The 26799-nt window shown below is 49.7% G+C and overlaps 1 protein-coding gene across 1 annotated transcript in view; it reads left to right on the top strand.

Moving 5' to 3' along the window:
• lama4 (laminin, alpha 4) overlaps window positions 1–26799 on the top strand; it is a 300723-nt gene that overhangs the window by 7664 nt on the left and 266260 nt on the right. Inside the window, exon 2 of the mRNA XM_072499415.1 lies at window positions 16990–17091. Coding sequence (XP_072355516.1) covers window positions 16990–17091 — 102 coding nt within the window. The remainder of the gene's footprint in view (window positions 1–16989; window positions 17092–26799) is intronic.

Raw genomic sequence — 26799 nt, 5'->3', positions numbered from 1 at the left:
TGCCCACCCGATGCACCTGGGACGGAAGGGGGGGAGTCCGAGGTGTCGCGGTGTACCGGGACCTCCCCTACAGGGGGAGCCGGGACGGACCACACCACCTCCTCCTCCCTCGGGGTGCCCGATGGCCCCCAGGCCTCTACATGGGTGGGGGATGCGAACGGACTGGCCATCCGACACCCCCCCGACATCTGGCGCTGCCAGTCCTGGAGGCCCGTGCTGGTATCGACAGGGGTCTGCAGGTTTGCAGCCATGGAGCCCAGGGGGTTGGCAAACCCTGTCTGTGACAGTGCGACGCCGGCTCGCACATGGCCACTGGCGCCGATGCCCTCAGCGATGGCCTGCAGAGACTGGGCCATGGACTGCTGAGACTGGGCCATGGCCTGCTGAGACTGGGCCATGGCCTGCAGAGACTGGGCTATGGCATTGAGCGCCTCTGCCATCTGGTGCTGGCACTGGCTCATTGCCTCCTGTGAGAGGGCAGCCATTTCCTGGGCCACAGATGCCGCCTGCACGGAAAGCCCCAGGCCTCGCAAACCGTTCCCCATGTCTGACACCGTCGCACCCATTGCCTCCACCGCGGACGCCACCCGTGCGGTGTCAGCTTGGGTGGCACGCATGACCGGCACCACTCCCAGCTCCTGGACGCGGGTGGACTCCTCCACCTGCGACTGCAGCCGCCGCAAGCCGACCGTCACCCTCTTCGCTCGTCTCCGGGTCGGTGGTTGCATCGGATCTATGTGTGGGTGTGGTAACTCCAGGAACCCGGGATCCATCTGGGCGGCAGATGTTCGCTTGGGCTGGGCTGCCCTCCGACCGTCCGGCCCCTCTGCTGCTCCCACCTCCACCTGCTGTACCGGGACGGCTGTGTTGTGCGCACCAGTGAGTGTACCAGATGCCTCATCACTAAAGTGCCCAACCGAGGTGAGTGTTTCTGCGATGGTGGAGGGTGTTGGTGACAGCAGTGGCGTTGTGTCGTGCTCTTCGTCCCACTCTGAGTCCATGGCACTTTGGGGTGGGGGGTTCGTCTCCACCCATCCACTCTGAGTCACTGTCCGGTGTTTCGTCTTCCTGGGTAGTGCTGTCCCGGGTAGGGGTGTCCTGGGCAGTGCTGTCCCGGGTAGTGGTGTCCCGGGTAGTGGTGTCCTGGGTAGTGGTGTCCTGGGTAGTGGTGTCCTGGGTAGTGGTGTCCTGGGTAGTGGTGTCCTGGCTCGGATGTGATGGGGGCCTGTGGCTGCCCCCCTCGTCGCTGGGTGGTCGCTCCCGCACGTGACGGGGGTGTCGTCTCCCTGTTGCTCCAGGTCTCTCCGTCTCCAGTGGCCTCCGAGGGGCATCCTGCGGGCGTCGCATGCTGGAGGGTGCGGGTCTCTCCGTCTCCCGTGGTGTGTGAGGGGCATCCTGTGGGCGTCGCATGCTGGAGGGTGCGGGTCTCTCCGTCTACGTGGTGTGCGAGGGGCATCCTGCGGGCGTCGCATGCTGGAGGGTCTGGGGCTCTCCGTCTCCCGTGGCCTCCGAGGGGCATCCTGCGGGCGTCGCATGCTGGAGGGTCCGGGTCTCTCCATCTCCCGTGGCCTCCGAGGGGCATCCTGCGGGCGGTCTGCATCTGCGGGGATGGGTGCCTGGACGTTTGGTCCTGCGATACACAATGAAGCATGCATGGTTAGACATCAGGCAGTGATCAGGTGATATGTGGGAGGGGAATATAGGGGAGGGGGTATATGGGGACGGGCTGTCAGTGGCTCACTTGCTACTATGCCCCCGACCTCTGCATCAGCAACCTCCCGGTCCTCAGGTCCGCCAGCCAGTTCCAGGGCCCTTTCCTCGTGTTCGGTAAGTGGCCTTTCATCAGCGGGGCCTCCTCCAGTCCTCACATGCTCCCTATTGTTGTGTGTGCGCTTATCCTGTGGGGGGCGGGGAGGGGGGGTGGCAGGGGTAAAAGGCAACACTGTTAGGCAGGTATATGAATGCACGCCATCGGTTGCGCGTGCATTGCAGAGGTTAAGGTTAGGGCTGGATTCACTTGGGGATATGGGAGATATGGGGGAGGGGGGATATGGGGGATATGGGGGAGGGGGGATATGGGGGAGGGAGGATATGGGGGATATGGGGGAGGGGGGATTTGGGGGATATGGGGGAGGGGGGATATGGGGGAGGGGGGATATGGGGAGGGGGATATGAGGGAGGGGGATATGGAGGTGGGGGATATGGGGGAGGGGGATATGGGGTATATGGAGGAGGGGGATATGGGGGAGGGGGGATATGGGGGAGGGGGATATGGGGGAGGGGGATATGGGGAGGGGGGATATGGGGGAGGGGGGATATGGGGAAGGGGGATATGGGGGAGGGGGGATATGGGGGATATTTGGGAGGGGGATATGGGGGAGGGGGGATATGGGGGAGGGGGGATATGGGGGAGGGGGGATATGGGGGCTATGGGGGAGGGGGGATATGGGGGATATGGGGAGGGGGGATTTGGGGGAGGGGGGATATGGGGAGGGGGGATATGGGGAGGGGGGTATGGGGGAGGGGAGATATGGGGGAGGGGGGATATGGGGGAGGGGGGATATGGGGGAGGGGGGATATGGGGGCTATGGGGGAGGGGGGATATGGGGGATATGGGGAGGGGGGATTTGGGGGAGGGGGGATATGGGGAGGGGGGATATGGGGGAGGGGGGGTATGGGGGAGGGGGGATATGGGGGATATGGGGGGGATATGGGGAGGGGGTATATGGGGGAGGGTGTATATGGGGGAGGGGGGATATGGGGAGGGGGGATATGGGGGATATGGGGGAGGGGGGATATGGGGGATATGGGGGAGGGGGATATGGGGGAGGGGCGATATGGGGAGGGGGGATATGGGGAAGGGGGGATATGGGGGATATGTGTGAGGGGGGATATGGGGGAGGGGGGATATGGGGAGGGGGGATATGGGGGAGGGGGGATATGGAGGAGGGGGATATGGGGGAGGGGGGATATGGGGGAAATGGGGGAGGGGGGATATGGGGGAGGGGGGATATGGGGGAGGCTCACCCTGCCTGCTCTGACGAGGTCGTTCACCTTCTTGTGGCACTGGGTGCCTGTCCGTGGTGTCAGGGCCGCAGCGGTGACGGCCTCTGCCACTTCCCTCCACAGACGCCGGCTGTGGCGTGGGGCAATTCTGCGGCCATGCCCGGGATACAGGGCGTCCCTCCTCTGCTCCACCGCGTCCAGGAGCGCCTCCACATCCCGTGACTCGAACCTTGGGGCTGAGCGGCGGCCAGCCATCCAGTCGGGTTTTGCGGTCGGGTGTTCCGGTCGGGTGGGGGGGAGCAGCGTGGCCTTATGAGCCGTCACGCCATGCGGCGCGTATGACGCTGCACGGCGTGAACCACTGCGCAAGCGCGGATCCCGTTACGTCGCTGCTAGCCCATTTTGGGCCGGAGACTTTCGACCCATTTTTCCGACGTGACGCAAGTCGGATTTGCGCCGGTTTTTGCGCCGATCGGCGGACTTTCCGCCGATAACGGAGAATTTCGCCCCAGATACGCAAATACCGTGGGCGCGATTCTCCACTCCCACGCCGGTTGGGAGAATCGACTGGGCCGCCGAAATTCCCCGGAACGCCGGTCCGACATCCCCCCGCGATTCTCCCAAGCGGCGGGAACGGCCCGGTCGAATTTCGCGGGCCACAGGCCGGTGAATCGCCGGAGACACCGAAAATGGCAATTCTCCGGCACCCCCGCTATTCTGAGGCCCGGGTGGGCCGCGCGGCCAGGCCAAAACGGCGGGTTCCCCCCGACGCCGTCCACATCTGGTCGCTGCAGTCGTGAGCGGTGCATGAACGCTGGGGGGGCGGCCTGCGGGGGGGGGCGAGGGGGCATCCTGCACCGGGGGGTACCTCAGATGTGGGGTGGCCCGCGATCGGTGCCCACCGATCGTTGGGCCGTCCTCTCTGAAGGAGGACCTCCTTCCTTCCGCGGCCCTGCAAGATCCTTCAGACATCTTCTTGCGGGGTGGACTTAGAGAGGACGGCAACCACGCATGCGCCGATGACGCCCGTTATGCGGCGCGGCCGCATCATCTATGCAGCGTCGCTTTTACGTGGGCGGCAAGGCCTGGCGCGTGTAGATGACGCGGCCCCGATCCTAGCCCATTGTCAGGGCCTGAATCGGTCGGGATCGGCCTTAACGACGGCGCGGCCACTCCGGCGCGGGAATGGAGAATCCCGCCCCATGTACCATGGAGATGGTATGCAAATGTTGTACTGCTGATCGTTTGAATTATTATGATGTGCAACTCAGCACTGAATGTGCTGCTGATCAGATCACCCCAAAAATAAGCCCAAGTTTATGCAAGGCTCACACCATTTAAATTACCCTACACTACTTAAAGCTAGATTGCATCTCTTAATGGTGTCATATATTATGACTGCAACCAGTGCTGACACTGCAGTTTCAAAATTTGATGTCCTGCTGGAAGAAACAGAAATGACGCTGAAAGCATACTCCTGCAGGTTTTCAAATGATCTGTAGATGCAAAAGATCAACAGAAGGACAGGTTCTCTTCCCTTAGGGAGCCAGACCAATGTTTGGAAGGCAGTGGGAGTAGGCAGTGGTGGTCAAAACCACCAGACTCGTGTCGAGGACCTTACTGCCATGCCATCAGATGTTTATTGACTTCACACAAGTGGTAAATGCCAGTGAATGCATCCTTAGATGCCAACTGCACCACTAGCCTCAAGCTCAGGATGAAGAAACAATAAAGTTTGACCTGACACTCACAACCACCAGCTCCAATACACACAGCACACACATTTATCATAATGTAGAAGCAGGATCTGCATGAGGCACCAGGCTCAAGTGGACTGAAGCTATTACAGGAGGAAAGGATAATGCTGGTGCCAGCTCCGCAAAGGGTGAAGTCACACATGAGTTTTATCATAGAATTTACAGAGCAGAAGGAGGCCATTCGGCCCATCGAGTCTGCACCGGCTCTTGGAAAGAGCACCCTACCCAAGGTCAACACCTCCACCCTATCCCCATTATTCAGTAACCCCACCCAACACTAAGGGCAATTTTGGACACTAAGGGCAATTTATCATGGCCAATCCACCTAACCTGCACATCTTTGGACTGTGGGAGGAAACCGGAGCAACAGGAGGAAACCCACGCACACACAGGGAGGATGTGCAGACTCCGCACAGACAGTGACCCAAGCCGGAATTGAACCTGGGACCCTGGAGCTGTGAAGCAATTGTGCTAACCACCATGCTACCGTGCTGCCCGTAAGTTCTGCTGCAGAGGACACAAATGATGATTTTGATGGGGTGACATATAGAAAATAGCTGATAGGCTTGCACACAAAAATGTTTGGCGGACTAGCTGGCCTGCCAAAGAACTAGTAGGCATGGTCAAGCAGCATGGAAGATTCCAGCTCCAACTTGGCACGGGAATTCACACAGAACCTTTAGAGTCCACTCCTTTCAACGTGGAAGTGGTGGCCAATTCCATGAGAACACCTGTGGACCCAATTACGATTCAACATCTAATGACCAATGTCCCAGCTTCCTGTAGCATGGCAGAAGCCACCCAATGTCTGAGTGCTGTAGTGGAAGTTCCGACTGAGGGGTTGAAATCTCTGTTCATTGCCATGCAAGCTTATCCTGGTGCAGTGCAGGCTCAGACCGCAGCCATCTTAGTTGTGGATACCAGCATTCAAATAAGCTTGCAGGCTGTCGCCAGTCCTGCAATATGTGTTCCAACAGATGACTAGGATACCTGAGGCACCGCCTGGGTGAGTGACAGTGACTCCATGGAGCAGGAACTTGCTGTTCCTGCTCAGGATGACAGAATTCATGCTCCCACCATGGCCGTACCACGAGTAGCCTCAGCTAACCAGCCTACATGCCTCCCACTGATACCAATGTGTTACAGTGGTCAGAAGGCCAGACTTTCAAGACTCAGAGGTGGTTGAGGTTATTCTGCTAGGCCACCTGCAGTCTCCCCTACTAAACGTCAGTAACCTTCCACCAACCATGGCTGAGCCACTGAGATTGTACTGCAGGCATTAAGAAATTGTACAAAAAGGGTGATTGGTTGAGTATTGTATGAAATAAATTATTTTTTTGGATAAATATGATATGTGATGGTTGTTTTTTTGTAGCACTTATTTCAGGATTGTGGAAAGAGAACGAAAGGTAGTTTTAAGGGATTAATATTTATATTAGTAAACATTAGAAATAAGGTATAGCTTTAATTGGGTTTCATTTAATGTTTACAACGCTATAGTTAGATTCATGCTGGACAAAGGAGATTGGTTAAGTTTCAACTGTGTTTTTATTGTGCTTAGAGAGGGCAACAGTATGAAGAATAATTAAAAGGCATAAGCATGTGGGTGTTGCTTAACAACTGGGGCCTTGTAAAGCTAATAAACTTTTTTAAAGTTTTAATTTAGCTAATTTGATTGTAGGTGGATTCTAGGTAATGAGAGAGAAGACAGCTCTCACAATACTGCAATTGGTTTAGGTAGGCTAAAAGAAGAACATCTCTCTCAACATTGCTAGAAGTCATAGTTAAGAAAACAGATGCCAGAAATCTGGGGCGTCATTCTCCGCCGGCGGGAGTCTCCGTTTTGCCGGCGCCCGGGGGTTTCCCGACGGCGTGGGGCTGCCCCACAATGGGAAACCCCATTGACCGGCTGGTGTAACGGAGCATCCCGCCGGTGGGTCGGGGCAGAAATGTGGCGGGGCAGGATGGAGAATTTCGCTCCTGAAGTCCAGCTAGTTAAGGAAACTGGAGAAATGAGAATAAGTTTACAAGAAGTCTGAAATTAAAGGTACTAGAACCAAGCTCTGATCAGTAAAGACAGACCAATCTGAGAAAAAGGTTGAGATGCCAGAAGATATAGGAACCGATTTTCAGCTGTCTAAGATTTCACTACAGCCCGTGAAGCATGTTTTGAAATAACTATGGAAAGCGGTGGCTGGATCTTGGAGTTTGTGCCAAAGCAGTTCAGACAAAGGAAATCTAAAAGGGAGTGTTGTAAAATCCTGGACTGGATTTAATGTCAAAAGTGGAGCAGAAGCTTTATTTTTTAAGTGTAATTTGGAAAACCTGATCTGGATTTTGGAATGCAAACTGCTAAGGGAAAGAATACTTATGAGAGAAGATTTTGGTTTGGGAGTGGAGAGAAACTCTTGTGTGACAATCATCTGAAGGGATTCTGAGGAGCCATCCACAAACATTAACTTGGGGTTCAGTATAGAGTGTGCCCATTGTCATTGTGTGTGCTTAAAAGGATCTTTATGTTAATGAGACCATTGTAGGTTAAGGTGTACTTTGTAATCCATGATAATCTTAAAATCTGAGTGTATTTGTTAAAATAAGGGGAGAATAAAGGTGTATTGTATCATAATCTAATTTTTTCAACGATTAATAAATGTTTTTTTCTTATTGTTAAAACTTATTAGCAGTCTTCTTTTTTAAAAAATTTAGATTGCCCAATTATATTTTCCAATTAAGGGGCAATTTAGCGTGGTCAATCAACCTACTCTGCCCATTTTTGGGTTGTGGGGGCGAAACCCATGCAGACACAGGGAGAATGTGCAAACTCCACACGGACAGTGACCCAGAGCCGGGATCGAACCTGAGACCTGAGCGCCGTGAGGCAGCAGTGCTAACCACTAGGCCACCGTGCTGCCCCATTAGCAGTCTTCTGACTATGTTCCTCCACATTTTATACAAAATAAAGTTACGGTCTTTTGAGTCAGGATTCCATCCTGTGATGTTCCCATCCAGTTATTACATCAACTGGGATTGTATCAGACACTTTGTTGGTGTGTACCAGAGTGCTGGTTAGGTGGGGACCAACTGAGCAGCAAGAATCTGGAATTTTCTTCAGGGGAATTGGGTTGTAACGTTGCACTCAAAGATTCCCAACCTGAAAAGTGAGTATACCATCTGCTTCCTCCATTTCTCCTTCTCGTCAGGAGCTCCCTTCATTTTTTTAAATTTTATTTTATTTTTTGAATTTAGATGACTCAGTTAATTTTTTCCAATTAAGGGGCAATTTAACATGTCCAATCCACCTAGCTTACACATTTTTGGGTTGTGGGGGCGAAGCCCACGCAAACAAGGGGAGAATGTGCAAACCCCACACGGACAATGACCCAGAGCCGGGATCAAAATTGGGACCTCAGCGCCGTGAGGCCGGAGTGCTAACCCACTGCGCCACCATGCTGCCCTAGGAGCTCCCTTCATGATGGCCAAGTTGTGGACATTGCAGACGACCACACTTGGGACATACACTAGGTGAATACTGGTGTGCTCTTCCTGAGCAATCCAAGCAATAAACCATTGCTTCAGCAACTGATAGTCTGCTTGATTCCACACAGCAGCAAGGTTATTATTGTATGAGTGCTGACATTGGCCTTGTGGAAGAGAGTCACCAGCCAGTTGTAGAGATGATAGCCCTTTTCACCCAATAGCCACCCTTTGGTTTGACAGTTATTGAAAGACTGAGGATGGCTCAGGATGAATACATCACAACCACTGCCAAGATTGGTGGCATAGTGGATAGTGAAGAAGGTTATATAAGATTGCAACAGGATCTTGACCACTTGGGCCAGTGGGCCGATGAATGGCAGATGGAGTTAATTTGGATAAATGTGAGGTGATGCATTTTGGTAGATCAAATCAGGACCTATTCAGTTGGGGAGAGTTACAGAACAAAGAGATCTAGGAGTCACAGGTGGACAGGGTGGTGAAGAAGGCATTCAGCATGCTAGGTTTTATTGGTCAGAATATTGAATACAGAAGTTGGGATATCCTGCTGAACGTGTACTAGACATTGGTAAGACCACACATGAAATATTGTGTTCAGTTCTATCCACCCTAATATAGGAAGGATATTGTTAAACTAGAAACTGTGCAGAAGAGATTTGTGAGGATGCTACCAGGACTTGATGGTCTGAGTTATAAGGAGAGGCTGGATAGGCTGGGACTTTTTTCCCTGGAGCACAGAAGACTTAGGGGTGAACTTATAGAGATCTATAAAATAACGAGGATCACAGATAAGTTAGATAGTCAAAATGTTTTACAAAAGGTAGAGGAGTCTAGAACTAGAGGGCATAGGTTTACGGTGAGAGGGGAGAGATCCAAAAGAGACCAGAGGGAAAATCATTCACACAGAGGGTGGTGAGCATCTGGAATGAGCTGCCAGAGACAGTGGTAGAGGCGGGTTCAATTTTGTCCTTTAAAAAGCAGTTAGACAGTTACATGGGCAGGGTGGGTATAGAGGGATATGGGCCAAATGCGGGCAAGTGGGACTAGCTTAGTGATAGAAACTGGGTGGCATGGATCAGCTGGGCCAATGGACCTGTTTCAATGCTGTAAACATGTATGACTCTATGACTCTAAGATGCTCACCCTTTTTGGTATTTGGTTAAATCCCTCAATTCTGCATTCAACCAGGTTTTTCTTTTCATCTGCACAGTGGAATATTCTTCTGCCTTTCAGCCTTTCAGCTACTTTTACGTAATTATGCTCATAAAACTGCTTTGGACTGGAGATAAGGAACCCACAATGGGAATAGCTTTATTTTGATGTTGTGGTGAATGTATTCACCATAATGCATGACACTGTAACCATTGCATCCACCTAATGTAACCTTTGACCTGGAAGTGATGATACGAGCAGCTTCCAGGTACTGTACTGTAACCCTGTGGGCTCTGCCTCTGGCTCCGCCCTCACCGGGGCCATATATAACCTGGCCACCTGCGGGTGGCACTCATCTGCATAACCGACTCTGGCTAGGCAAGTTCACGATTAATCAAGCCTTATGTTCACTCGCTCTCTCTGCCTCTCGGTGAATTGAAGGTATATCAATTTATTAGTTGTTGACAGCACCAAGCAAGCCTCTCTAAAGCCAGACAGGCTCGAACTCGATGTTCGCACGTCCGAAGCCAAGGAAATATTTGAACATTGGCTTTGATGCTTCGAGGCCTACATCGACTCCTCCACAACGGCTCCCTCGGAGACCCTCAAACTGCGACTCCTCCACGCTCGGGTGAGCCATCAAATCTCGGTAATGATTGAGAAAGCGGCCACGTACGAGGAGGCGGTCGCAACCCTATAGGTGCACTTCGTGAAGCCCGGAAACAAGGTGTTCGCTAGACACCTCCTCACTACTCACCGTCAACGTGCCGGAGAATCGCTGGACGAGTATCTGGAAACCCTGACTCTACTCGCGAGGAACTGCAGCTATCGAGATGTGACGGCGGAGGAGCATATGAACTCACAGATGCGGGACACCTACGTGGCGGGGGTCCGCACGAACTATATCAGGCAGCATCTGCTGGAAAACGGGACCTCCGACCTGCAGGACACGGTAAAGCTAGCTACCTCGCTAGAGGTGGCCTACCAGAACCTTAGCGCGTTCCCCACGGGCCCGACAAACCCCTCGTCGACAAGATCGTCGCGGCCCCCATCGGACCCGCCTATGTAGCAGACCTGCGCCGCGTGTCTGCCAGCCCAGCCCGGAGATCCGCAATACTATTCTGCGGCCAGGGCCAACACCTCCGGCAGCGTTGCCCAGCCCGCTCAGAGACGTGCAGCGACTGCGGGGAAAAAGGGGCACTACGCGAGAGTCTATCTGGGCTGACCTAAGGCCCAGAAATCAAAAATGCACCAGGCCCGACCTATGGAGTGGCAGCCTCACAGACCCCACAATGTGGCTACGTGCGTGCCCGGAACGCCCCCTCCAGGTGCGTCATCGGCATCGTGTGAATCTGGGGGCCGCCATCTTGGCCACCGGCCCCAACACCAACCGACACGTGCGACTCATGGGGGCCGCCATCTTGGCCGCCGGCACCGACCGACACGTGCGACCGATGGGGGCGGCCATCTTGGTCGCCATCTTCGATCCCGTCCAACACGTGCGATACATGGGGACCGCCATCTTGTGACTCCACCGACCATGCAGGCTACCCGCAGCTGGGCGCGGTGACCCTCGACCAGTCGCAGCCGAAACCGCTAAAGAACTCCATGATGGTCGTCCGGGTCAACAGGCACAAGACCCCCTGCCTCTTCGACTCCGGGAGCACGGGGAGCTTTGTCCACCCCGACACGGTAAGGTGCTGCTCCCTCCACACCTATCCCGCCTCACAAACAATCTCCCTTGCCTCCAGGTCTCATTCGGTCCAGATGCGGGGGTACTGTATCGCCAATCTCGCGATGCAGGGCGTGGAGTATACCCGCTTTAAGCTCTACGTCCTCCCCTACCTCTGTGCCCCCCTACTACTCGGACTGGATTTTCAGTGTAAGCACTAAAGCCTGACCCTACAGTTCGGCGGACCCTTGCCCCCCCCCCCCCCCCCCCCCCCTCACAGCCTCACGACCCTCAAGGTCTTCCCCCATTCACTCTTTGCGTATCTCACTCCTGACTGTAAGCCCATTGCCACCAGGAGCAGGCGGTACAGCTCGCTAGACATGGTATTTATCAAGTCGGAGGTCCAATGACTGTTGAGTGAAGGGAATATAGAGGCCAGCAACAGCCCCTGGAGAGCGCAAGTGGTGGTCGTCCGGACCGAGGAAAAGAACCGGATGGTTGTGCACTACAGTCAGACAATTAACCGGTTCACGCAACAGGATGCATACCCCCTCCCCCGCATAGCAGAGATGGTCAACCAGATTGTGCATTCTCCACGGTCAATCTGTAGTCGGCCTACCACCAGCTCCCAATCCGCCCGGGAGAGCGCCACTACACTGCCTTTGAAGCAGCCGGCCGACTCAACTTCCTCAGGGTTCCTTTCGGTGTCACTAATGGGGTCTCGGTCTTTCAGAGAATGATGGATCGAATGGTGGACCAGTACCGTTTGCGGGCGACATACCCGTACCTGGACAACGTGACCATTTGTGGCCATGATCAGCAGGACCATGACGTCAACCTTCAGAGGTTCCTCCAAGCCGCCCAATCCCTCAATCTTACATATAACAAAGAAAAGTGTGTCTTCCGTACTACCCGACTGGCCATCCTCAACTACTTCGTGGAGAACGGAGTCTTAGGGCCCGACCCCGACCTTATGCGCCCCCTCACAGAACTCCCCCCCCCCCACAGCCTCAAGGCCCTAAAACTATGCCTGGGGCTGTTCTCCTACTACGCCCAGTGGGTCCCCAACTACGTGGACAAAGCCCGCCCACTTATTCAAACCACCAGTTTCCCCTGACGGATGAGGCCCGCTCGGCCTTCAGCCGCATCAAGGCCGACATCAACAAGGCTGCAATGCATGCGGTGGATGAGTATGTCCCCTTCCAGGTAGAGAGCGATGCATCAGACGTCATCCTGACTGCCACCCTCAACCAGGCTGGCAGGCCAGTAGCCTTCTTCTCTAAGACCCTCCACGCTTCCGAAATCCGACACTCATCGGTCGAGAAGGAAGCATAAGCCATAGTGGAAGCCATGCGGCACTGGAGGCACTACCTAGCCGGTAGGAGGTTGACCCTCATCACCGACCAGCGGTCGGTTGCCTTCATGTTCGACAACGCACAATGGGGCAAAATAAAAAATGACAAATCCTGAGGTGGAGGATCGAACTCTCCACCTACAATTACGATATCAAGTATCGTCCTGGGAAGCTCAACGAGCACCCAGATGCCCTGTCCCGCGGCACATGCGCCAGCGCGCAAGATAACCGACTTCGGGCTATCCATAATTACCTCTGTCACCCGGGGGTCACCTGGCTTACCCACTTCATTAAGGCCCGCAATCTGCCCCTCTCCACTGAGGAGGTCAAAGCAATAACCAGGGGCTGCCAAGTCTGCGCGGAGTGCAAACCGTTCTTCTATCGGCCAGACAAGGCCCGACTAGTAAAGGCCTCCCGGCCCTTTGAACACCTAAGTATTGATTTCAAAGGGCCCCTCCCTCCACCAACCGTAATATATATTTTCTCACCATCATCGACGAGTACTCCCGCTTCCCCTTTGCTGTCCCCTGCCCCGACATGACCTCGGCCACTGTAATAAAGGCACTGCACAGCATCTTTGCGCTGTTTGGTTTCCCTGCCTACATTCACAGCGACCAGGGTACATCGTTCATGAGCGATGAGCTACGCCAGTACCTGCTCAGCAAAGGCATCGCCTCGAGCAGGACTACGAGCTATAACCCGCAGGGAAACGGGTAGGTGGAGAGGGAGAACGCAACGGTATGGAAGGCTGTCCTTCTGACCCTCAGGTCTAAAAGTCTCCCAATCCCCCGCTGGCAGGAGGTCCTCCCCGACGCCCTCCACTCCATCAGATCACTCCTCTGCACAGCCACAAACGAGACCCCTCACAATCATTTGTTTATCTTCCCCAGGAAGTCCATCTCCGGGGTCTCGCTTCCATCTTGGCTGACAACTCCGGGACCTGTCCTTCTCTGGAGGCACACGAGGAGCCATAAGACCGACCCCCTGGTCGAGAGAGTCCAGCTGCTCCACGCCAACTCCCAGTACGCCTACATCGCGCACCAGGACGGACGGCAAGATACAGTCTCCCTACGAGACCTGGCACCAGCTGGTTCCCCTGCCAATGTGCCACCCCGCTACCCGCCCCCACCCCCAGTGCCCCATACGCCCCCCTGGGTCTCCTGTACTGTCCCGCGCCAACACTGCCGACACCCACCACCCCCCTGTCTACCCCCACACCCCAACCATCTCCGACTCGCCGGACCGAGGCTCCAGCTCCAGACACAACGCCCCAGAGTCATCACCTGCAACAACCGTGCCCGCCGCACCGCCAGAGCTGAGGAGGTTGAAGAGAACGATTCGGCCTCCAGAGAGACTGAATATTTACTGACCCCACGTCTCCCCCGCTGGACTTGATTTTTTAACAAGTGGTGAATGTGGTGAATGTATTCACCGTAATGCATGACACTGTAACCATTGTATCCACCTAATGTAACCTTTGACCTGGAAGTGGTGATACGAGCTGCTTCCAGGTACTGTACTGTAACCCCGGTGGGCTCTGCCTCTGGCTTCGCCCTCCCCAGGGCCATATATAACCTGGTCACCTGCGGGTGGCACTCATCTGCACAACCGACTCTGGCTAGGCAAGTTCACGATTAATAAAGCCTTATGTTCACTCGCTCTCTCTCGGCCTCTTGGTGAATTGAAGGTATATCAGATGTAATGAAGAAAATGCTGAAAAACACTGAATTGGGTGGTGAAATCTATGGGGAGGCATGGAGGAGTCACAGTAGTGAGCAGAATTAACAGCAGGATCCATTTCCTGGATGACCTCCAGACAGTTTAAAAGTATGGCTAATTGTTCAGCTCTCTCCTGGAGCACAGGTTGAGTATCCCTCATTCGAAATTCCGGAATACGAAAAGCTCTGAAATCCGCACATTTTTCCGAGCATTGAAATCTAGTAAAAAAGAAACAGTGTTTACTCAAGATCGGCTAGCTATGGGACGTTTCACAACTCCGAGCCCTCAGTGTCGGCTGTTCCTAACAGTGTGTCCCTTTCCTCTGGCCAAACACACGTACATGTGCGTATCCTTCACATTTCTTGCACTGAAAGAACCTGGTACCTGATTCCCTGACGGGAGTGAAGCCGGTTACCTCCCATCAGACCCACCACCGACCAGCAAATCCGAGCCGTGTCCAAGGGTCTTTGTAGCTTTGTATTCCAAAATTCAAAAAATTCCGGAATGCAAGACATCCTCAGCCCCAAGCATTTTGAATAAGAGATACTTAACGTGTATATTATTTGGTAAAGCTAAAGTTGAAATTCTATAGAGTGAATTTCCTCAGGGAGGGTCTCCCACTTTGCCGCTATAACAGCAGTAAAAATCCAATGAAAACCCCATTTGAGCATATAATTGGGTTCCTGTCAAGCCTCTGCTTTAGTTAGGATGGCAGTGCATTTGTTTCAGTGAGTCACAGGAAATTGTGATTCAAACGAACATACAACTTAAGAGCAGATCAAGGCAACCCGGCCCTTCAAGCCTGCTCTTCCATTCAATAAAATCAGGGCTGATCTGATTGCAACCTCAACTTCACATTCCTGGTGATCCCTGATAACCTTCCACCCCCTTAATTATCAAGGTTTTATCTACCTCTGCCTTAAAGATATTCAAAGACTCTGCCTCAATCATCTTTTGAGGAGGAGAATTCTAAAGACACACCAACCTCTGAGAGAAATGTTTCCTTATCTCTGTCATAAATAGACAACCCTTACTTTTAAACAGTTCTAGATTTTTTCACAAGAGGAAACATCCTCTCCAAATTCACCCTGTCGAATCCCCTCAGGATCTTACATGTTTCAATAAAATTACCTCTTACTCCAGCGGATATAAGCCTCGCCTGTCCAGCCTTTCCTCATAAGATAACCCACCTATTCCACTTATTACTCTAGTAAACTTTCTCTGAACTGCTTCCAACACATTTATGTCTTTCCTTAAATGAAGCGATCAATACTGTACACAATACTCCAGGTGTGGCCTCACAAATGCTCTGTATAATTGAAGCATAACATCCCCTCACAATAAACAATAACATTCTATTAGCTTTCCTAATTACTTGCTGCAACTGCATACTAACATTTTGCAATTCATGCACTAGAACATCCAGATCCCTTTGCATCTCAGAGTTCTGCAATGTCTCATCATTTTGATAATATGCTTATTTTTTTATTTCTCCTGTCAAAAAATGACAAATTCATATTTTCTCACATTATACTCCATTTGCCAGTTCTTTGCCCACTCACCTAACCTATCTATATCATTTTATAGTCTTCTCATGTCCTCTTCACAACTTACTTTCCTGTCATCAGCAAATTTAACAACCATGTAATCGGACCATTCATCTAAATCACCCATTTATGCCTACTCATTGTTTCCCATTTACTAGCCAAACCTCTATCCATGCCAATATGTTGCCCCTACAATATGCTTTTATTTTCTGAAATACTTTGACTTGGCACCTTATCAAATGCCTTCTGGAAATTTAAGTACAGTATATCCATTGGTTGCCCTTTATTCACATCACATGCTACTTCTTCAAAGAACTCCAATGATTGCCCTTTCACAAAACCTTGTTGACTCTGCCTGATTACCTTGAATCTAAGTGCCCTGCTATAAGATCTTTAATAATTGTTTCTAATATTTTCCCTGTGACAGATGTTAAGCTAACTGGTCTATAGTTTCCTGCTTTCTCTCTCCCCCCCCCCTTTTTGAATGAATAAGTTACATTAGATATTTTCCAATCTAATGGAACCTTCCCCGAGTCTAGTAAGTTTTGGAAAACTAAAACCAAAGCAACAATTATATCAATAGCCACTTCTTTTAAGACCCTTGGATGAAATCCATCAGGGCCCAGGGACTTGCCAACTCACAGATCTAATAATTGTTCCATATCACTTCCCTGGTGCTTGAAATTTTCTTGAGTTCCTCCCTTCCTTCCAATTCTTGATTAACAGCTATTTCTAGGATGTTACTTGCATCCTATATGATGAAGTTCAATCCATTCCTTCTTAAATCAAGATGGAACTAGAATTTTATTCATTCAAAACCCACTCATTTGCATGGAGTTCAAATAGGGCCCACAGTATTGCTGCTGTTCCACCATGAATATTATGTTTTTCTCATCTGCTTAATTTACAAGTTTAAGATTATCATTTATTTCCAATAGTTATATGTGAACACTTTTTATATCTGGATAATTGATCTCACCAAATAATGTTTTTGTTGGCACAAACTATTCAATAAGAGAAATTATCAGTTATTAGTGAGAAATTCACAAAAGGCAATTACCCTATTTTTTATTAGTTCTGAAGCAAGATCATCAAAATAAATGATTATCACAAAATTAGATATTTAATTTAATTCATGGTAAGGTTAGCGAAAGTATAGAGGGTAAACAAAGCTTTTGATCACTTCAGCTGTTTGTTTCTGGGATAGTTTATTTTACCAGTTGGTTTGTTTTTGATGATCTTCTTTAGTTATAAAGCATTTGACATCTTGTTGTTGCTCTCTTTCAGGGCTGTACCATAGGTTTCTACAGCACAGATTACGGAGCATGTTTGCCTTGTAACTGTCATGGCCATTCGGAACAGTGCCTTGATAACTCTGGAATCTGCATTGTGAGTAGCTGCCTCTTTTATTTATTGAATATTATCGAGTTAGATTTTTATCTTAATGACATTTATGTTTAACTAGTTCCAACTGACTGCACTGAATTTTACAAGTTCTCCTGCTTCTCTCTCCAACTGATTTCTTTCATTCCCTATCTGGCAGTTTTAATGACCCAGATTCAGATGTTTTGCCAGCTGTTTCTTTTCAGTTTGCACCCATGTGTTGATAACATATGGCTCTACTCGCTAGACAAAACCAAGCTGAGAATGATTGCAGACAACATGGATTGGTCAGACACATTTTAAGCAGGGCACGTTTTTGCTAAGTGGTCATGTTATGTTCTTTTTGATAAGATGTGTGACAGGTCGTAAAGTAAGATGTCATTAGTTTCTGACATACTACCAAACAGGGATAAGGGGGACTACTCCTGGTTCACCCTTTTTATTAGCTGATCCAAAGTTATCCCAATCTGTTTGACAGAGAAACAGTTCTGAATCATGAAGGAACTATTTAAAAAGCACATGTGCAACTAAGTTCTTTGCTTGTGCCAAACTAATCAGTTGTTTGAGTTTTGCCTGAAAAGTTAAATCAATTTTAGCATTACACAGCGTCCAGGCATTGTGATCCACTTCAGTTGAGTTACAAGGATGTACGGTGGTTTTGGCTTCTTTGGCCTGTTGTTGCACTTTGCCCTGCTGGAAAGCTTTTAACACTATTGAGCATTTATGTTGCTTGTTTAGCCAAACACTGCTCTCATGTGATTGGCCAAAAGCTGAGGATATGGGCTGGATTTTCATAGAGCCGGGAGGACTCCATGGAAGGGTGGAAATGCTGGCCAGCACCAGGTTCTGGGATTCACAACCTTTTCCCAGAGTTTTTGATTATCAGTCGAGCCCTTTAAGATTTGGGCGGGTTCAGACTGTCAGCCTGAGCCCTACACTCCCATCATGACCAGCTCCATTGGGTGGTCAGGCATGTTCTACTCCTCCACAAATTAATGGAATCATGTCTCAGAGCTGTCGTGAACCATAGTCTGCATGAGGGACCCTTTTGAAAGGTAATTTCAAAAGGTCTACCCCATTTAGATTTAGACTTATTGTCACGTGTACCGAGGTACAGTGAAAGGTATTGTGCGTACAGTCCCGGCAAATTGTTCCATACATGAAAAACATAGGACATACGATAAATACACAATGTAAATACATAGATCTAGACATTGGTGAAGTATACTTAGTGTTGTACTACACAGTACAGAAATTACGTGGAGAGATCAGTTCAGTCCATAAGAGGGTCGTTCAGGATTTTGGTAGCAGCGGGAAAGAAGCTGTTTTTGAACCTGTTAGTGCGTGTTCTCAGACTTTTGTTTCTTTTGCCCGACGGAAGAGGTTGGAAGAGACAATAACTCAGGTGGGAGGGGTCTTTGATTATGCTGCCCGCTTTCCCAAGATAATAGAAGGTGTAGACAGAGTTAAAGGATGGGAGGCAGGTTCGCATGATTGACTGGGATGTGTCCACGGCTCTCTGTAGTTTCTATGATCTTGGGCCGAGCAGTTGCCATACCAAGCTGTGATGCAGCCAGAAAGGTGCAGCTGTAAAAATTGCGACGAGTCAATGTGCACATGCCAAATTTTCTTCACGCCAAGGTATGCCCCCTTCACCCCTCTTCGATCTTCATGTTGCAATTCAAATTATGTCACTTACATGCCCATTCACTGAGTAGACACTTGAGGTGGAATTTTCCCATATTTCTTCAGTGTCAGGCTCTGGCTGAAACTTAGTGCGTCGTTCTCCAGCTGCACAGTTGGGGTTGCAGTCCAGGTTTCGAGCCTCTTTGGAAAATAAATCAATGGGTGTATTTTACGCCATTACTGTGGCAGGGCGGGGCCTGATAAAGGCAGCGAGTCCAGTTCTCATGAGGCCGGGTGCCCTTTTTAAAGGGTGCTCCAATCAGCACAGGAAATTAACCCTTCCAGCTCTCCCCCCACGGGTTCAGGAGGCCCTCCCAATCAGCATTGAGTGCTTCATCCCCCACCACCACCATCAGCATTGGGGCTCTCAACCCCATCGCCCCACCACAAGTATCAGCACTGGGGGCTCCTACATCAAACATAAGACCAACTCCACCCCTAATGCCTCAGTACTGCTGCCTGGCACAGGTTGGCACTGCCAGATTGAGGCACTGTCAACCGGTAGCACTGCCTGGACATGTCCCCCGCCCAGGGGCTATACTTACTTTGTACACCCGGGAGGATTCCCTCGACTGATCTACATTTTTCCAAATCTAATCTAAACCTCGCCGACAGCAGCAGCAGCAGCCAGAGCAGTGGCACCACGGCTGGCTCTGATGTTCAGAAGGGAGGGTCAAAGCGCAGAAGAGCAATAGCATTAGGGGACTCTATAGTCAGGGGCACAGATAGGCGCTTCTGTGGACGTGAAAGAGACTCCAGGATGGTATGTTGCCTCCCTGGTGCCAGGATGTCTCCGAATGGGTAGAGGGCATCCTGAAGGGGGAGGGCAAACAGGCAGAGGTCGTTGTACATATTGGTACTAACGACATAGGCAGGAAGGGGCATGAGGTCCTGCAGCAGGAGTTCAGGGAGCTAGGCAGAAAGTTAAAAGACAGGACCTCTAGGGTTGTAATCTCGGGATTACTCCCTGTGCCACGTGCCAGTGAGGCTAGAAATAGGAAGATAGAGCAGCTAAACACGTGGCTAAACAACTGGTGTAGGAGGGAGGGTTTCCGTTATCTGGACCACTGGGAGCTCTTCCGGGGCAGATGTGACCTGTATAAGAAGGACGGGTTGCATCTAAACCGAAGAGGCATAAATATCCTGGCCGCGAGTTTTGCTAGTGTCACACGGGAGGGTTTAAACTAGTATGGCAGGGGGGTGGGCACGGGAGCAATAGGTCAGAAGGTGAGAGCATTGAGGGAGAACTAGGGAATAGGGACAGTGGGGCTCTGAGGCAGAGCAGACAGGGAGAAGTTGCTGAACACAGCGGGTCTGGTGGCCTGAAGTGCATATGTTTTAATGCAAGAAGTACTACGTGTAAGGCAGATGAACTTAGAGCTTGGATTAGTACTTGGAACTATGATGTTGTTGCCATTACAGAGATCTGGTTGAGGGAAGGGCAGGATTGGCAGCCAAACGTTCCAGGATTTAGATGTTTCAGACGGGATAGAGGGGGATGTAAAAGGGGAGGCGGAGTTGCGCTACTGGTTCGGGAGAATATCACAGCTGTACTGCGGGAGGACACATCAGAGGGCAGTGAGGCTATATGGGTAGAGATCAGGAATAAGAAGGGTGCAGTCACAATGTTGGGGGTTTACTACAGGCCTCCCAACAGCCAGCGGGAGATAGAGGAGCAGATAGGTAGACAGATTTTGGAAAAGAGTAAAAACAACAGGGTTGTGGTGATGGGAGGCTTCAACTTCCCCAATATTGACTGGGACTCACTTAGTGCCAGGGGCTTAGATGGGGCGGAGTTTGTAAGGAGCATCCAGGAGGGCTTCTTAAAACAATATGTAGACAGTCCAACTAGGGAAGGGGCGGTACTGGACCTGGTATTGGGGAATGAGCCCGGCCAGGTGGTAGATGTTTCAGTAGGGGAGCATTTCGGTAACAGTGACCACAATTCAGTAAGTTTTAAAGTACTGGTGGACAAGGATAAGAGTGGTCCTAGGATGAATGTGCTAAATTGGGGGAAGGCTATTTATAACAATATTAGGCGGGAACTGAAGAACATAGATTGGGGGCGGATGTTTGAGGGCAAATCAACATCTGACATGTGGGAGGCTGTCAAGTGTCAGTTGAAAGGAATTCAGGGCTGGCATGTTCCTGTGAGGAAGAAGGATAAATACGGCAATTTTCGGGAACCTTGGATAACGAGAGATTTTGTAGGTCTCGTCAAAAAGAAAAAGGAGGCATTTGTCAGGGCTAAAAGGCTGGGAACAGACAAAGCCTGCGTGGAATATAAGGAAAGTAGGAAGGAACTTAAGCAAGGAGTCAGGAGGGCTAGAAGGGGGTCACGAAAAGTCATTGGCAAATAGGGTTAAGGAAAATCTCAAGGCTTTTTACACGTACATAAAAAGCAAGAGGGTAGCCAGGGAAAGGGTTGGCCCACTGAAGGATACGCAAGGGAATCTATGTGTGGAGCCAGAGGAAATGGGCGCGGTACTAAATTAATACTTTGCATTAGTATTCACCAAAGAGAAGAAATTGGTCGATGTTGAGTCTGGAGAAGGGTGTGTTGATAGCCTGGGTCACATTGAGATCCAAAAAGGCGAGGTGTTGGGTGTCTTAAAAAAATATTAAGGTAGATAAGTCCCCAGTGCCTGATGGGATCTACCCCAGAATACTGAAGGAGGCTGGAGAGGGAATTGCTGAGGCCTTGACAGAAATCTTTGGATCCTCACTGTCTTCAGGGGATGTCCCGGAGGACTGGAGAATAGCCAATGTTGTTCCTCTGTTTAAGAAGGGTAGCAAGGATAATCCAGGGAACTACAGGCCGGTGAGCCTTACTTCAGTGGTAGGGAAATTACTGGAGAGAAATCTTCGAGACAGGATCTACTCCCATTTGGAAGCAAATGGACGTATTAGTGAGAGGCAGCATGGTTTTGTGAAGGGGAGGTCGTGTCTCACTAACTTGATAGAGTTTTTCGAGGCGGTCACTAAGATGATTGATGCAGGTAGGGCAGTGGATGTTGTCTATATGGACTTCAGTAAGGCCTTTGACAAGGTCCCTCATGGTATACGAGTACAAAAGGTGAAGTCACACGGGATCAGGGGTGAGCTGGCGAGGTGGATACAGAACTGGCTAGGTCATAGAAGGCAGAGAGTAGCAATGGAAGGATGCTTTTCTAATTGGAGGACTGTGACCAGTGGTGTTCCACAGGGATCAGTGCTGGAACCTTTGCTGTTTGTAGTATATATAAATGATTTGGAGGAAAATGTAACTGGTCTGATTAGTAAGTTTGCAGACGACACAAAGATTGGTGGAATTGCGGATAGCGATGAGGACTGTCAGTGGATACAGCAGGATTTAGATTGTTTGGGGACTTGGGCGGAGAGATGGCAGATGGAGTTTAATCTGGACAAATGTGAGGTAATGCATTTTGGAAGGTCTAATGCAGGTAGGGAATATACAATGAATGGTAGAACCCTCAAGCCCGTTGAAAGTCAAAGAGATCTAGGAGTACAGGTCCACGGGTCACTGAAAGGGGCAACACAGGTGGAGAAGGTAGTCAAGAAGGCATACGGCATGCTTGCCTTCATTGGCTGGGGCATTGAGTATAAGAATTGGCAAGTCATGTTGCAGCTGTATAGAACCTTAATTAGGCCACACTTGGAGTATAGTGTTCAATTCTGGTCGCCACACTACCAGAAGGATGTGGAGGCTTTAGAGAGGGTGCAGAAGAGATTTACCAGAATATTGCCTGGTATGGTGGGCATTAGCTATGAGGAGCGGTTGAATAAACTTGGTTTGTTCTCACTGGAACGAAGGAGGTTGAGGGGCAACCTGATAGAGGTCTACAAAATTATGAGGGGCATAGACAGAGTGGATAGTCAGAGGCTTTTCCCCGGGGTAGAGGGGTCAATTACTAGGGGGCATAGGTTTAAAGTGAGAGGGGCAAGGTTTAGAGTAGATGTACGAGGCAAGTTTTTTACGCAGAGGGTAGTGGGTGCCTGGAACTCGCTACCGGAGGAGGTGGTGGAAGCAGGGACGATAGTGACATTTAAGGGGCATCTTGACAAATACATGAATAGGATGGGAATAGAGGGATACGGACCCAGGAAGTGTAGAAGATTGTAGTTTAGTCGGGCAGTATGGTCGGCACGGGCTTGGAGGGCCGAAGGGCCTGTTCCTGTGCTGTACATTTCTTTGTTCTTTGTTCTTTGTTCTTTGACATGGCATCATATTGACGGTGTATGAATACTCAGTGAGTAGCGATCGTGTGGCAGGGAGCTCGGTAACTGTATTAAATATGTTAAAATATATTTAAATGAGGTTCATTCCTTTTCCGGGCATGATCCTCATTACATCACCAGCATGGAAATTCGAATAAACATGATCTCACTGGCAAGAAACGTGGTACCGATTCCCAAAGGACTTTCTGACCACATTGTTGGCGACTAATGTGTGCTGAAAATAGAACTAATAAACCCTTAGACAGAAGAGATCAGTGAGTTAGAGTTGATAATCAAGCAATTTCTTCCCTTGGGCTTAGCTGTTTCAACAAGCTAATGAATTTCTGGTCTCTCAACCAAGCGTCATGATGCAATCATGGTAGGTTTTGGAGGTCAGGCAGGGAGGCAAATGTGGTATTACGATCTTGGGGGCAACAATCGACGCGCACAGGGCACCCTCCATTTCGCCAAATGTGGTTTACAAAATTGTCTTCCCACTCTCACCTGCCTTCCATTGCACAGTATATTGTGCACTGGAGTTTGATCCTAAATTAGTCATTAATTGGCCACTGAAGAGCCTCAATAGGCCTAAGGACACCTTAACTGGCCTCCCATGTTATGGACACCAGATCAGAAGTAGGCAGAAGGGCAGTGGACAATATGCTTGCCTCTGAAATGCAGTAAAATGGCAGTGTACCTGTTCCATAGCCTAAACTGAACTATGGTGATTAATCTTATCAAATGCTACCTGAAAGAAGCGGGCACAGAAGTCCAAATGATGGCTGGCTGTGTGAAGCACTGTGATCACAAACAATATAAAGTTTAACATATGTTAATTTTACACGAGTTAAAGTACAAATTACGTGCAGGCCAACTGAGGTCCATGTTTGTTTTCTCCAAGCTTCTTTATTTTTTTTCTGTTGCTCCCCCGACCTCAAGTCTTTGAATTTTTTCAATATCAAACAAATAAGAGAAGTCACCAACCAGGATTTTAATGGGTATCTTGGGATATATGTTCAGCTGATGTACCAGACTTCAGAAATATCTCTCAGACCCTTTGAAATGGTTTCAATTATCAATGGACCAATCTGAACTTTGATCTAAAAAAAATGTCCTTTTACCAGTCAACCCAATTAGAGTTTGCCGTTTATTTGCACTAAAATCAATTCCATAAAACCATCAAATTTATGTTACAAGAATATGTTAATATGCAAGGTTTAGTGTTATTATTCTCTTGCTGTGCATGCTAACCTGGTCTTTAGGCAAATTTGATGATCAATGAAGAGTTTTTATTGAATGTTCTAGAAAGCTGGATCACAAGTACCGCCTGGTCTGCAGAGTGCTATAATCTATAACTATAATTATAGATTGCTATATTTAACACCCATACACCAACATGCAATTTTAGACATTAGTTGTGACTAAAACCAGCCCCACTGTTCACAAAATGTTGTTTTGTGAAGTTCTATGTGAGTTAGTTACTCTATTGAACAGTTGATAAGAGACAAGTAACATTCACGCCACAGGTGCACAGGTAAAATCATCTCCAAGAGACAATCTATCCATCTCGCCGTGAATTTTAGTGCACTGACAACACTGAATTCCCCACCATTAACATTCTGAGGATTACCATTGTCATGACAATGGATTATAGCCCCAAATTAATTAAGGACCCAGTGAACTTTTAAGTAAGACATGTTTTTTTAAAAAAAGGACATACAAACAAAAATTGACTGAGACCGGAAAGACACACTTGCTGGAATTCCTTTGTGGATTTGACTTGATCAACTTGTCCGGCACAAATGGAATTGCACTTTTTTCAGACAGAGGCACAGGCACTTCAAATAAAGAGATGTAATGCGAAAGGAAGAGAAGCCATGCAAAAACTGAACTGTAATCCCTGCAGGGATAATGAAGGATGATTACCAACTCTGCAGAAACCATACCCTGTGAGTTATATCCCAGACTGTGGTCACGATGTGAGTTGAAAGCAAGCAGTTCTGAGCAAAAGACAAGTATGTCTCATTCCCCTGAGAGGAATACACAAGGAAAGGGGTTAAAAGCCAATTGCAACCCTAGTCTCTATGTGCTAGTTTGGTGTCTAGTTCTGTTGTGTTTGTGTGTGCTGTACAGGTCATAGTGGAAGAATATCCATTTGGTATCCCTGTGCTTACAGGTAAAAAAAAATCTCTATCTTTTGATTTCTGGAAGCAAGTCACATGTCAGTAAAGCCACAGTAAAAAAGGAAACAGGACTCCTTTTGGCTAACCTACAGGACCAAGACTCTCCAAACCAACTGCTCGACTGCCAAAGACAGACCACTACTGGAATCAACCAACTTAATGGCCGCAGCATTTCACCATGTACTCCTCACGGACAAGCCAAAGACTGATTCACATAGCTACTTCACCACTCACTTCTCATTTCTAATCTGTGTGTCTGTCTGTTCCATTTTATTATTTTTTTCTTGTCTTTTAGTAATTAATAGACTCACTCTTCCTTTAACTCAAATTAGCCTGGTTACATTAGTTCCTTTTAAAACATAAGTACATTTGGACTGGGAAAAGATGTCCCGGAGGGACAGGATCCTTTTTTAAAATGAATCTTGTTTCTACAAACCAAGGGTGTTGGATAAATAAGGGGAACTAGTTCATCCCTCCTCACCTGCAAACATAATGGGCTGGATTCTCCGATCCTGCGACTATGTCGCGCAGCGTTAAGCCCTCAGCTTTACCTGCGGATACGGCTGGAGAATGGCCGGCGACGTAGCCGCGCATGCGCACGGCTGCGCCGTGCAACATGGTGCCCGCTGCTCGCGGACCCGGCCTGCCAAAAACTGCCCCCCTGTAACCAGCCTCGCCACCCCCAGACCACCCCCCACCAGTCCCCCAACACCCTGCAGAAGCCCCCCCCCCCCCCGCTAGCAAAACAGCTACCCCTGGCTGCGGTGGCACTGGGCTCAGTCCGCAGATGCCACGCGAGGTCCCCGAACAGCATGAGCACACGCGAGCGACGCCGTCAGGTACTCAGGCCATTGGGGGCGGAGCATCGGGAAGGGCCTTAAGTGATGTCCTGAGGCCATCCATGCGGTGTGCACCGTACTCCCCGAGCACACCTTTCTTGAGGGGGCAGAGCATCGCAAAAACGGTGGCACCCCGATTTTGGCGTAAACGGGGATTCTCCGGCCGATCGCCGAACGCGATTTTGGCGGCGGTGATCGGCGAATCCAACCCAATCATCTTGTCCGGAATCATAACAAATTGGGAGGCCTCATCCAGGGACCGCTCATAACATCATTGATCAAAGACTTTTATGGACCAACCTTATAAATACCATGCTATAAAAGCAGGCTGGGAATTTTACAGTGAGTAACTCATTTCCTGACTCCCCAGACTGTTCAAGATGATGAAGGCACAAATTCAGAGTGTGATGGACTACTGTCCACTTTCCTGGATGCGTGCAGTTCCAACAACATTCAAGAAGCTCAACACGATGCAAGACAAAACAGCCCACTTGATCAGCATTCTATCGATTACTTTAACTATTCACTTGCTGCACCACAGGCAGTCAGTGGCAGCAGTGTGCATCATCTACAAGATGCACCACAGCAACTCGTGAAGGCACCTTCAACATCACCTTCAAACCAATGACCTCTACCAACTAGAAGGACAAGGGCAGCATGAGGACCTTCATGTTTCCTTTCAAGTCACATACCATCCTGACTTGGAACTGAATCTCCATTCCTTCACTGCCGCTGGACCAGAATCCTGGAATTCTCTCAATAGTAAACCAAGTGTTCCTACACGAGAG

The sequence above is a fragment of the Scyliorhinus torazame genome, chromosome 4, assembly GCF_047496885.1.
Source record: "Scyliorhinus torazame isolate Kashiwa2021f chromosome 4, sScyTor2.1, whole genome shotgun sequence".
Classification (NCBI taxonomy): Eukaryota; Metazoa; Chordata; class Chondrichthyes; order Carcharhiniformes; family Scyliorhinidae; genus Scyliorhinus; species Scyliorhinus torazame.
The sequence above is the reverse complement of the archived record's forward strand: the minus strand, read 5'-3'. Positions and strand labels throughout refer to the sequence as shown.